At 36.1% G+C, this 12,713-nt stretch overlaps 2 protein-coding genes across 2 annotated transcripts; one reads left to right on the top strand and one right to left on the bottom strand.

Moving 5' to 3' along the window:
* The first annotated feature begins 4,977 nt into the window (after positions 1-4,977).
* LOC150082679 (uncharacterized) lies at positions 4,978-6,681 on the top strand. Its single transcript, XM_090378744.1, has 3 exons — positions 4,978-5,022; positions 5,510-6,189; positions 6,546-6,681. The coding sequence occupies exons 1-2, from the start codon at positions 5,020-5,022 to the stop codon at positions 6,167-6,169; spliced, it is 663 nt and encodes a 220-aa protein (XP_090234870.1). The 5' UTR covers positions 4,978-5,019; the 3' UTR covers positions 6,170-6,189; positions 6,546-6,681.
* Positions 6,682-11,188: 4,507 nt separating this feature from the next.
* On the bottom strand, positions 11,189-12,476 carry LOC150082678 (uncharacterized). The gene is made up of 2 exons (XM_090378242.1): positions 12,291-12,476; positions 11,189-11,587 (listed from the first exon to the last, which is right to left on the bottom strand). Exons 1-2 carry the CDS (start codon positions 12,303-12,305, stop codon positions 11,189-11,191), a joined length of 414 nt encoding a protein of 137 aa, XP_090234368.1. The 5' UTR covers positions 12,306-12,476.
* Between the last annotated feature and the right edge of the window lie 237 nt (positions 12,477-12,713).

Below are 12,713 nucleotides of genomic sequence, written 5' to 3'. Positions count from 1 at the left end.
GCGAAATACTAGTGTAATTGCTCATCACGAAAGAAGCATTACTCAATACTCAACGAGACTCTACACTAACATGCTTAACTCGCAGACAAGGTTTGGGTTTGCGACAAGAGTTGGAAAAATAAATTAAAGAAGAACGCAATTAATGGGAACATATCTTGAAGCGTGTAATAGCAGCTGTTATTCGTAAGTTAGCTGAGCGTGGCCTAGCTTTTCGAGGAACAGATGAATATTTTGGTTCGGTGCAGAATGGGAATTTTTGAGGGCTGCTTGAGCTCATAAGTCAGTTTGATCCATTTTTAGCAGAGCACATTTAGAAATATAGAAATCATTCTTATCTGTCCGAAACCACCTGTGAGGAGCTCATTGTACTAATGGCACAGAAGGTCCACGCGTTCATTGATGATGAAGTAAATTCTTCTGGTTATTTTACCATGTCAGTTGACTCAACACCAGATCTATCACATATAGATCAGTTAAGTGTTGTACTTCGATACTTAAAAGATGGACAGCCTACTGGACGCTTTTTAACCTTTTTGGAACCGAAAAACCAGACCGGTGAGGAAATAGCACATCAGGTATTGTAGTACTTAGGTGAAGTTTGCAAACTAAATTTTTCGAAATGTAGGGGTCAGTCCTACGTCAAGCTGCTAACATGTCTGGTCGTTATAAGTTGATACAGCAAAAGATTTTAGAAGAAAATAAGTGTGCCATATATGTGCCCTGTGCAGCCCATTCATGGCGCCTCCGTAGCCAGGTGGGCAGCAGCAGCAGTGCGTAGCACACGCTTCTTGATTACACCGAGGTTCCAGCCCGTGACCACCAAATACGGAGGATGCGGAATGGTCAGGGAATGACCATCGCATATCCCGGAGCAATATGGCCTTAGTTGCTAATGCTCCTAAAAACCAAATAACAAACCAATGCTCCTAAAAACCAAAAAACAAATTTTAGCGCTGAGGTACACGATACAAGGCAGAAGATATTTGGAACTGACTTACAGCCTCAATGTAAACTACCCGCAAAATAGTTGAGAACTATCCAAATACTATCATTGATGTAGCCAATAAGGAGATACTAAACAATCAAAACTCTCAGAAGTCGTTATTATAATCATAAATAGAAAAAAGGATCTCGACAATTATAATTTCGGGTTTGACATCAAGTCAAACGAGGCGTTACAGTAGTTCACGAGTTTCAGTTCTCCGTGGTTCAAGTTCGAATGACTGCCAAATGCGGTGCTGTTCTTGTGTGCTATCTCTATATCTAACCTCCTCTGATCTTATATGGCTGTCCTGGAGTATTAAGAGAAAATTTATTGTACCTACTCGCCGTAGCTCTACAGCAGAAGCTAAGAGTCATGCAGAGAAGCAACCACTCCGACTTGTGAATGCTAAAAACCTTCCTCCGAGTTCTTTAAATCCATTAAACCATCCATTTAAACCCATCTTAGCTACTATGGACCTAGAAAACAGGGAGGTTGTACCAATTGTCCGTTGGTCAAAAGTGCTCAGCATATTCTCCCTGATCTGCTGGATTTGTTTTCGGGGTACCAAGAGAAATCATCCACCTATAGGCTTTTTCAATATCCACCTAGACTATTTCTATGTTGACATAATGGCTCTGGATTTGTTGCAAGATGTCTTTGGATAAACTAAGGATGAGTTGATGGGGACAGTGCACCAAGGGACTCAATAGCAGTGGCAGCCGGTTGTCAAGTTTTATGCTAATTCTACTACTGTATTAGTTATAAATAATATCATTAAAAAATGTGTCCTGATGAATTCATATTTATTAAAAAATTAAGAAAATCAATTTTTATTTTTTATTTACGATTAATTTAAAGGACGAATAATTTTTATAGTTGAATCTGATAAATATTTCTCATCTATTTAAAATACGAGGGTGGACTAAAAGTAATGCCGCTTTTATAATCCCCGCGCTCTTCAGCGCAACAAATTCCATCTTCACAAGTTGTTCAGAAATGACACCGTTTTAAATGGAAACATCTTTGACCACGTAATTCAAACAACCTTCCAGTTTTTAAAGATTTCCAAAGAACTTTTGTCCCGTTCGTTTGGAACGCATAAGTGATTTACTTTTAAAGTTTAATTTGACCACAGATGAATCCTAGATGCACCACTATGATCCAGAAAACAAGAGACAGTCTAAGGAATGTCCCATGAAACGTTAATGTTCATTTTTTGGACATGGACAGCTCCATGTCAAAAAAATTCGAAGTCCAAGCACTAGCCAACAAACTGATGCCAACTCCCCTTTTTTTAAAGGATGCTATGAGTGTAATTCCTCCAATTTTGTTAGAAAAAGCAACTACAATCAATTGATTCCTCTATATTGTGACACGAGACATGCTAAAAAGACGAATAAAAATGGTAAGACCTTGGAAATACACAATGTTTCTTTCAGGAGTATTCGAAAAGTTCTTTATCCGAATAGGATGGACTCCCTTGTGTTCAAATAATGATGAAGTTCGATTCAGGAGGCGCATTGGTATGGAGGCTGTTAGCCCCATGCCAAGGCGTACTTGACTTACAATGGACGCATTTTCATAAACTTCTACGTTGAATTTTTTGGAGAGCCATTCCAAATTTTATTAAAATGAGAAAAATGGGAATCCAGCAATTTGTTTTCATAAATATCTCGAGTTATATAGATAATTTGAGATATAACCAAGTATAAATGAAAATACTTTTCAGATATTCGAAAATTACTTGAGGTACAGGCTTATATTAACTTACAAGTTAATATGAGTCTTATATTAACTTGTAAGTTAACATCAGACTACACTGAAGAAAAAATCATAAAACTGCACCTACAAAAAGCCAGAAAGAAGCAAGAATAGGGAGCAGTTTACAAAACTGATTTACCAATCTTTATCGTTTCTCCTGTGGCATTTCACTTAACGGATTTTAGAACGAGGTTAACTACGCCCTTCTCGACAAGAGGTCTTGACAAACCAAAAACTAAACACATCTTAGACTATCATATACGACCTACATGTAAAGTATTTTTTATTTCCTTCACGTCTACTTCTCCACCCTTCGAACCTCAGCAATATTCAACAATGAGTGTTCTTCCAGGAGTATTAACTTAATAGTGTCTGCATTTTAAAACGAAAGAGATTTGAATTAAAAGTGTTCATTGTAGATAAGAATACAACAAATTAAGAAACACTCTTAAGAAAGCGGGAAAAAATCGGATATATACTCAAAAAAATTTTAAATATGTTTAAGTTGTTTTTTTTTTGAGTATGACTCAACAACAACAACCAAAGATTTCATTATAATAATTATAAAATAACATAGGATAAATAATTATTTATTAGCCTTCTTAAATGTAAATCTCCATTATATCCATTGTCCATTTATTTGATGACTGGGGAAAAGTTGGCTGCAATGATTGAGTAGTGGTCATGGTGCACCGAAATTTAAGATCTTTCCAATTAGTTTGACTTCATTTATTAATAGAATTAATTAATAGAAATTAATAGAATAATCACGAGTTGGATAATCACGAGAGATCCTTTTTTCAAGTTGATCACTAACGGCTGAGCAATAATAAATAAATCTTTTAGATCCTCACTCTTCTGAACAAGATCACAAATAATCTTTCACTGAAAGCATCATTATTTAAGAAATAATAACTTTAATGACACAATGATTCATTTATTTAAAAAGATTCTTGATTGGTGGGTGCAATTTCGTATTATAAGAATACGAAACTAAAGTTTTCCAACTTCTGTAATTCAATATAAAGCCACTTGAAGACACGAGTAAAGATAACATGACTTAGTCATGCCTCATCTCTTATTTGAAATCACTGCTATTTTTACTCAAAAGTATCCTTCTTGGCTCAAGTATCAGCGAATCCTATACATACAACTTTCTTGTGGAGTGAAAAAGGAACAATGATATTAATTCTCTTCGGATTCTAGATCATAACAGATTTCAGAAGGTAAGTTGGTTTAGAAAAATGTCACTAATTTCCATTTAAATTCACGATAATTAATTCGTGTGATTAAGTTCAGAATTCTCTTTTAAATAAGCTCTTAATTTTCGTTATAAGTATATCAAAACACTAGAAAATAATTAGCAGCAGTTTCATAAACGAAAGAATTTAATTAAAAGATCGACAATAAGAATTAATCAATGGCTTCTGTTTACAAAACATACAGCTCCCATCATGCATTGCAACACTGAAGTTGAATAACAGATTAATTAATACAATTTCGCTGTTAGTTATACGCTTCAAATATCTTATAAATTTAAAGATATTTATCTTCAAATATCTTATAAAATATCTTTAATATATTACATTTTAATAATTATCTGAATATTTAGCTTTTTCATTCGGATATTTCCGGTTCTTTCAACATTATTTTTAAAATGATAAAGTTACACAGTTCCAATTATGAATACTAGATGGCGCTTTCTTATCTCATTAAGAATATCTAAAAGGTAGTTAAACGTTGTGGTATATTTAGATATCATTTTAAAAAGTCTGTAAAATAAATATCAGGCCACCTGGAAACAATAGATAAACTACAACACGCGCTTTCTAGATATTACGTAAATAATTACTTGACATACATAATAGCGTGTCGATGCAATAAATTCCCCTCTCTGAAAGTGTGATAAGTCAGAGAGAGAGAAGAAAAAAAAATGTACCCTAATTTTCAGCTTCGTTTTCATAAAGCATCAATGAGATGCAACAGTCCGAAATGATTTAACAAGCACTTCCGGGTTTTTATGAACCTTTTCCCTCTTTTTTTTATTATTTAGTGACTTTCACAACAGTTGGTCCTTTCGATAAACTCCTAAGGGGGAAAAAAAAAAGAAAAAAAATAGGTCTGGAAAATTTAGGTGCGTCAGGAGGAAAGTACGCCACCCCACGTACGCAACGGAAGGTGTGTATAAATACAGGTGGATGGAGAGAAAGCTCTCAGATCATCAGCTGGCAAGTACTGGACTTTGGCATTTGGACATCTTAATATATACAACCATGGTAAGTGAGAGTTTAGATACTCTTAATGTTAAGGGATCAGGTTTCGTTAGAGTTGTTGCAGATTGTTTTCTTTTGGACGTTGGACAGGATATCTTTGAAAGCTCATTATCGCGTTTAGATTATTCATATTTATTTTAAGATTCTGATGGTTAAAAGTCTCTTTCTTGTTATTTAATTGAAACAATTGTATACAAAGATTGGTCTCTAAAAAGTTAATTCAAAATCAAAAAGAGTTAAATGTTACTGGAATTTAATTCTAGTGTAAAATGGACTTGGCTGATTATATTTTAATAAGCCAGCTATAATTGCCAAGAATATCATAAACATTTTCATTTACAGTTATAAAGTTGAAATTTAAAGTTAAAAATAACGAACTGTAGTTAAATAACAGTTCAAAATAACGAATACATTTCTTAACATTTGCATTTTTAATTTCGTTCATCTCAATTATTAAATCAATTAATTCTAATTTATTTTATGTTTATAGTGGACCCTGGCAAGCATCCTCCTGACAGCTACCTTGGTGAACTCTGCTTTCGGTGATGGTTACGGAAAAGGTCTTGGAGGTTACGGTGGCTACGGGGGCCTCGGTGGATTAGGCCTTGGTGGATATGGTTATGGAGGTTACGGAGGCTTTGGTGGTAAGGGACTTGGTGGATACGGTGGAGGCTATGGTGGTTACGGAGGATTCGGAAGTGGTTATGGAGGAAAGGGTTACGGCGGTGGATATGGAGGCTACGGCGGTGGATATGGAGGCTACGGAGGAAAGGGTCTTGGCGGCTACGGAGGTCTTGGTGGATATGGTGGTGGTGGTTATGGTGGTTATGGAAAAGGTTATGGAGATCTTGGCGGATATGGTGGTTATGGAGGTTACGGAGGCCTAGGCGGATATGGAGGCTATGGAAAAGGTGGATACGGACTTGGAGGTGGTTACGGAGGTCTAGGTGGATATGGAGGTTATGGAAAGGGCGGATATGGACTTGGAGGTGGTTACGGAGGAGGTCTAGGCGGATATGGAGGTTATGGAAAAGGTGGATATGGACTGGGAGGTTATGGAGGCGGATACGGTGGAGGATATGGTGGTGGATATGGTGGAGGTTATGGCAAAGGCGTTCCCGTTTTTCTTGTTCAAGGGATTAAATACTAACTTGCTTCAGTCTGCTAAAGGTACGTGATTTATTAAATTTCTCTGTAATAAGCATGCATTAAGCATTTCTCTGTAATAAACAGTTATTAAATTTCTCTAAAATAAGCATGCTTCCATGCTTATTTTACATCGCGAAACTTGTGGTCTCCTATAGAAGCTTTGATTAAAATTATCTTTCGAAACTGAGAAAATTGAATTTATTATTATTTAAATATTTTGCATGTTTGATTTACCATTTTGTGAAAACATCTAAAGAACTTTGAATTAAGAACTTTAAATCCTGTTTAGATTATCCCCGCTTCCAGAATGTTTCAAATAAATAAATATCAAGTTTAATTTTCTAGCTGCTTATTTTTAAAATCATCGGTCTTTCCAGGGCCCAGTGGATACTCAGGTCAAAGAAGATGTCGAAGTATGCAAAGTGCAGCCAACGAAGACGTAACTTATTCTTGTTTTAAAAAATAATGTACGTTCATTTGATCATGCCAATAAAAGATTGCCATGTAAAGTTCTGTGTTATTCTTCCTGTGTTCAATTCGGAAAGCTTCTACTTTCAACCTAAGAGATTTTCTAATCAGTTTATATCACCACTGGTTAAATGACCACATCTTAATTATTTCCGTTTTCTTTTAAGAAAATTAATGTCTAATTTTTATTAACTAAAATATGGCTGTATAATGTTCCTCAATTGGGAATTTTCACAGCAGGTGTTGAAAGTGCTTGAAGCTAAAGTCCACACACACATACACGGGGCAACACTTGTTGTCATAAGTACGATGGGAATATCTGGACATTGAAATCTTTGGGTGTTCCCGAGATTTTAACTCAAATTTTAAGGTTTGCTTTTTAAAAGACTCTTTCTGTGCTACCAAACATTTGGACACATCAGTTCTGTACTACCAAATGTTTGAATACTGATATCTCCAAACATTTGGATCACAGAACTCGAATTTCAAGTGCAGACATCCAATTTCTATGTTGTTATTGTAATCTTAGAAGAATGGAATTATTAAAAATTCTAAAATGCTTTAAAGTAAAAAGATTTCAAAGTTGTCTTTTTAAGTTCGAAAAGGATTGCTTTCAGAGTTACTTATATGACGAATGTTGACATAGACATTTAAAAACATCATTTGAAAAGAAAATATTGGATTAAAGACAACCACTGCAATCGAAATAGTCGTATATCATATGGGATTTTTCAAACGGGCCATCACATCATAATGGGGAATTTAAATCGCGTGTTGGAAGTGATCCCTTTCCATCTCTGTAACCACTGTAGACAGCAAAAACTACATTCACATTAATTTCTACGAAAAAATTATGATCTTCTACAATATAAATACAGTACTGTATATTAACTGTAAAGTTTTGATCCTCTTGTCACACGAATAAATTTTCGAAACCAATTGCACTTGGTATGTGTGGAGTCAATAATGAAGAACTTTTGACAGCAGAAACAGGAATTTTCAGTTCTCTGTTGTATGGTAACAGAAAATATTTTCTCGACAGGTTTGTCGTCTTCAAAATGTACCATTCATATATAGGATGGTTTAAAATGATTTTCGCAAATTCTAAATATAAATAACTGCCAACTATTCAAGTAAACGCGTACCATGAATGCATTAGTAATAATCCAAAAGAAAAGGCATTTTTTTGAGAATTTCTCTAGCGAGAAAATCTGTAGATTTTTTATCCTTGCTAAGAAAAAACGGCCGCTGTTATTAATTACCTTGTCACAGTACAGTGTGGTTGATTCCCCAAACGGAGGTTACATATTCATTCGAATATATCAGGTTGAAAGATAAGAAAGAAGGATTCTTTCTTATCTTTAAGAAGATTACAGTATATACCTTACCATCATCCAAGTAAGAGATTTCAGAGTTTTTTCTTCTAACTTCGAAAAGGACTGTTTTCAGAGTCACCTCTAATACTTAAGGGCATTATCTCCAATAACACCAAGGTCGAAACAGCAGGAGATTCTTCGGACAGCTTTTCTTTTGACTTTATACTGTTCGAAATAATTTTTTGGGTGAACGACATTTGAACTGATTTAAAATTTCTAGGCACTTTGAAGACACCAAAATCAACTGAGCTTTTTGAGCCATTAACGGGAACCTGTGAGAACCACAGATTCCAGCCAAATTATGCAATCAGGTGCCTCTGTACCATTGCCCTCTTCCTTGTTATCTGGTCTCGTATCTACAGAGGCTTCTTAGCACACAGCAGTTACTGAACAAAGGTACAGGGCAGTCTTTGTCCATCTCGACAGCCTCTCAACGTCCATCCATGGAAATTTATCATCACTTGCAGGAATGTTGAAATCCTATCCAGACTGCTTGTTTGTTTGTATTGAAGTTTAGTGGGTCATAATGCGCCAGTTCTTGTGGTATGATGTGTTGCAGTGGTATTCAGGCTGCTCGGCCACTAAATACGCATCTGACGTTTCAGCCCTGGATTGGTAGCCTTACGAAGACTGAGATGGACCACTTACAGGAGATAATCAACTCCACTAGAAATATAATGTGTCATTAGAGCATCGATAGAATATTTTCACTCAACACTATGGAGACAGGTCAGTTCACACTGACCAGTCTCCATGGTCACCACATAGATCTGCAACATCTGTGGGTTGGACTCTCACTTTGGGTCTTTTGTTATTTCAAAAAAATAGTCGGTTCCAAATAATAACTTGGCGATTGCATAAAGGAGTTTAATTAATCTGAACCTTTTCTTTTCCTGATTATATGTATTGTATTATTTGTAACTGTCCAATCTCTGCTATTATACTGTGATAGCCGAGTTTGCAGTTACGCATATTTTTGAGAGTTGTAGTTAATCCTTGGAACCTGAAACAGGTTGATCCTTGAGTTTCAAGGATTAACTACAGGTTAATCCTTGAAACTCTAACCTTATGATATTTATTTATTCTGTTTCTCATCACGTGTCTTTGGCCGACACTCTGTCCTACAAAAATTAGTTCGAATAAAAATACATACCACGAATCGAAATACCACTGCATGTATTTATAAAATACGTTTAACAAAACCTTGATGTACGTAGTGATCTTTATTTGTCCAATATATTATACAATAATGAAATACATTAAAAAATTATATTCACAAATTGCACATATACATTATTTTAAATGAACAGTTGAAATCTTCTGTATAAAGATTATAAAGAGATCAATTGACCCTGTTTCTACAATTCAGCATGATAGTAACACCTATAAGAAGAAAAAAAGAATTAAATTCATTAGGAAACTTCCATTAAAGGAGTGGATTAATAAACCTATTAACATTAATAAACCTACTGGTAGATCTTCTTAATAATTAACGGAGAGAGGAATTTTTATGGGCCTTTTTCACAACGTGGCCAACTTAATCAGTCTCGGGCACGGCTAATGTTTTTCATTATGATGTGTTATTTAAAACCCAAGAAACAAAATGAAGCCCGCCAAAAAAAAAAAGTTTAAAATGATAGAAATTTTATTATATGGTTATTTAATAATAAGGTAAAAAACAGTTCTTAATGTTTTAGGCCTTAGAAAATATTTCAAGAGTAAAAACAAGGTCTCAGCATATTTTATAGGAGACAAATTTAATAAACTATTTTAGCTAAACAAATGGTATAAAACTATTAATAATGGTGATACCATTATTAATATGTACATAAAACATGTACTATACATACATATTAATACTATTATAAATTAACAGTATATATTAATAATAAATGTACCGGTATATTTGCTAAAAATATAAATAGTACATATATAATATGATTTATGTTAAAAATTTCCTGTAAAAAAACTTTTAATAAAACAACTTTAGGTTCCTCAAAGATGAAAGTGTAATAATGCATAATTCGGAGATGATCAGATGTGTTACTGAAAGCAATTCTTTGCTGTATGGCAAGAAAATTTAAAATGATATTCTTGAGTTATTCCAACGATGTATTCTTTTTCCACTCTGGTACAGCCATATTAGTACGGGAGTTAAAAATTTCATCGTATTGTTCTTTACATTGACTGTTTTTATGGCAACCGATAAAACAGCGCCAAATTACTAATTAATGTGCGGATCAAAACGAGACTTATACTCCACAACCACACATTCACTGTCCGATAGTGTCAGCCCTAAAATTAGACTGCAGTGGGGTAACCTAACAGGAAACCAGGCTGCCCTGCTTATGTCATGTCTCCTCTTTTGAGGCATGACGTGGGATTTTCTAACATCGGCTACAGCTGGCCTGGCTGGTGTGGAATTACTAATGCCACACTGTACAGGCCAGGATTACTACGATGCGATCTCCTCCCCCAAATATACGGCGCCCTGGCCCTTGACTATAATCCCTGTCTCCCTTCCCCACATTTTCGCCTGATGCACTCCCTCCCTCCCCAGTGGTGAACGAGCTCCTTCCACAGGAATGCCACTCTATCCCTTTAACTTTCTCTTTCCAGGTAGAAAGCCTTTCTATCATCCACCTTCTTTATTTTCATCTGTTCCCCTCTTTCTCTTCATCTGTTCTCCCCGCTAGAGACCTTTCTATTCCTTAATATACCAGGACAGAGGATGGCAACGTGGGGCACTACTAGTAGCCCTCCAGCTAAATGCCGGTGGAACAACAGACCAACACTACGCAGACCAACGCTAAAACTCAGACTATCTCTGGCTTTTACAGAGTTTTTACTGCAACACAGAGTAGAGTTTTGGGGGGGGGGAGATCTCCAGTGCCGCTTGTCACCCAACACTATGCACTATGTCTGATAGTCAGCATATAGGGTTAGATTTTTACGCGTTTCGTGTTAGAATCTACACGATATCACAAAATGTGTGGCCCACTCTTAACAGAGTAAGCGTATCTAGAACCAGTGCTTCTGCCTTCCTCTGCGACCAATTATGCTTCTAATTCCACTGGTTCTCTGTGCCCGTTCCCGGAATATAAACAAAACAAAAAATTGATTAAGATAAACTATTTCACTAAGATACAATGACTTACCGATAATTCAGCCTTTTTTTACCAGTCTTGCCCATAGCCATATATATATTGGGGTTTGTAACCATAACCATTCCCATTATGAAATCCATAGTAAGGTTTGCTGTAACCGTATCCATGACCATATCCGTAGAAAGGTTTGAATCCATAGCCATTACCATAACCATGTCCGTATCCCTGAAGATATCCGTAATGAGGTTTAATGGAGTAGATGGGTTTGTAGGAGTGTCCATAGCCGCCGTAGCCAGAAATCGGTTTAAAGCCATGACCATAGCCGTACACTGGTTTTATACCATAGATACCGTAGCCTTGGTTATACGCGTTATAATCATGGCCATACCCACCATAAATTCCATAGCCTCCTAGGCTGCTAATCACAGCGATCGTAGTAGCCACCAGACAAAGAACCCAAAGGAGACACTGCAAAGGAAAAAAAATCGAAACATCAAGACTCTAGCCAAATGGCAGCGGAAAAAGTAAACGATAATATTGAGTTAAAAATGATGGGTCTTGATTAGACCAAATTCTAGCAAATCGATTTTAAATCTCAATCTAAATAAATAATATTTGTACATTTTGGTTTACTGACGTCTGGTGTTTCTCACCAGCAGTATATTTGCCTAAGACCATTTAATTGAGTCCAGGTTGAAAAGGCTCAGAATGAGTTCCCTGCATCAGAAATGCGATTCGAACCCGGTCTCTTCAAAAAAAAAAAAAAAAAAAAAAAAAAAAAGATGCCAAGTGAATCGGCCACGAGTTAAAATAATATCAAATTTCATTTCATTTAAAGACCTCCTCGCAGGTACCACAGTGGATATAATCACCGTCCTCCACACACCGGGTGGAAAACACCTGAGTTCGAATCTCGTCAATGACGCGAGGAATTTTTATGAGTCTCAGGCGAAGGTAACGTGGTCTGTTTCTCCCGGAAACTCGGGTGTTTTTCATCCAGAAAATAGCAAATCTGCCACAGAACACACATGCAATTCACAAACATATACGGCTCAACATGGTCTCAGTCTCTGATGAGCCTAAAGCCAGACGTATTTACTGATTGACTAGTTATGACTTAAAAATGAGACAGCAAAGAATGCATATTAAAGTAAAACAAGGGTGTACTTACAAAGGTTATCTTCATCTTGACAACACCAGGAAGTTAGAATGAAAGTTTGTCGATGATTACCAATGCACGAATTTCGACTTTCGTTTTTCTTCAACCCGCTTTTATATACTTAGGGTGTCGATGAAGTTTAGAGAGGTCAAGATGGAAAAAAGGTCGTCTCCACCCTTTGCCTCCGTCGCTAAGAGGTTCAACCCTTATCCCAGTAGCCCAAATCAGCAATGGGAAGAACGGAGGAAGTGATTACCACCCACCAAATCCATTTATCCTAGGGGTATGGGACAACAGAAATAAAAATAATAATTCAAAAGAGTGAATTATAAAGTTCCTGGGGGGTGTCTGCCAGGCACTTGAACATAAGGGTACCGAGGTCAAACGAATTATAAACTTGTCACGCAACCAAGGGCAATGTTTCTGTCAAGGCCT

Source organism: Mastigoproctus giganteus, chromosome 7 (assembly GCF_048544385.1).
Source record: "Mastigoproctus giganteus isolate SK-2022 chromosome 7, ASM4854438v1, whole genome shotgun sequence".
Classification (NCBI taxonomy): domain Eukaryota; kingdom Metazoa; phylum Arthropoda; class Arachnida; order Uropygi; family Thelyphonidae; genus Mastigoproctus; species Mastigoproctus giganteus.
Note: the sequence above shows the minus strand (reverse complement) of the source record. Positions and strands in the feature narration are given on the sequence as shown.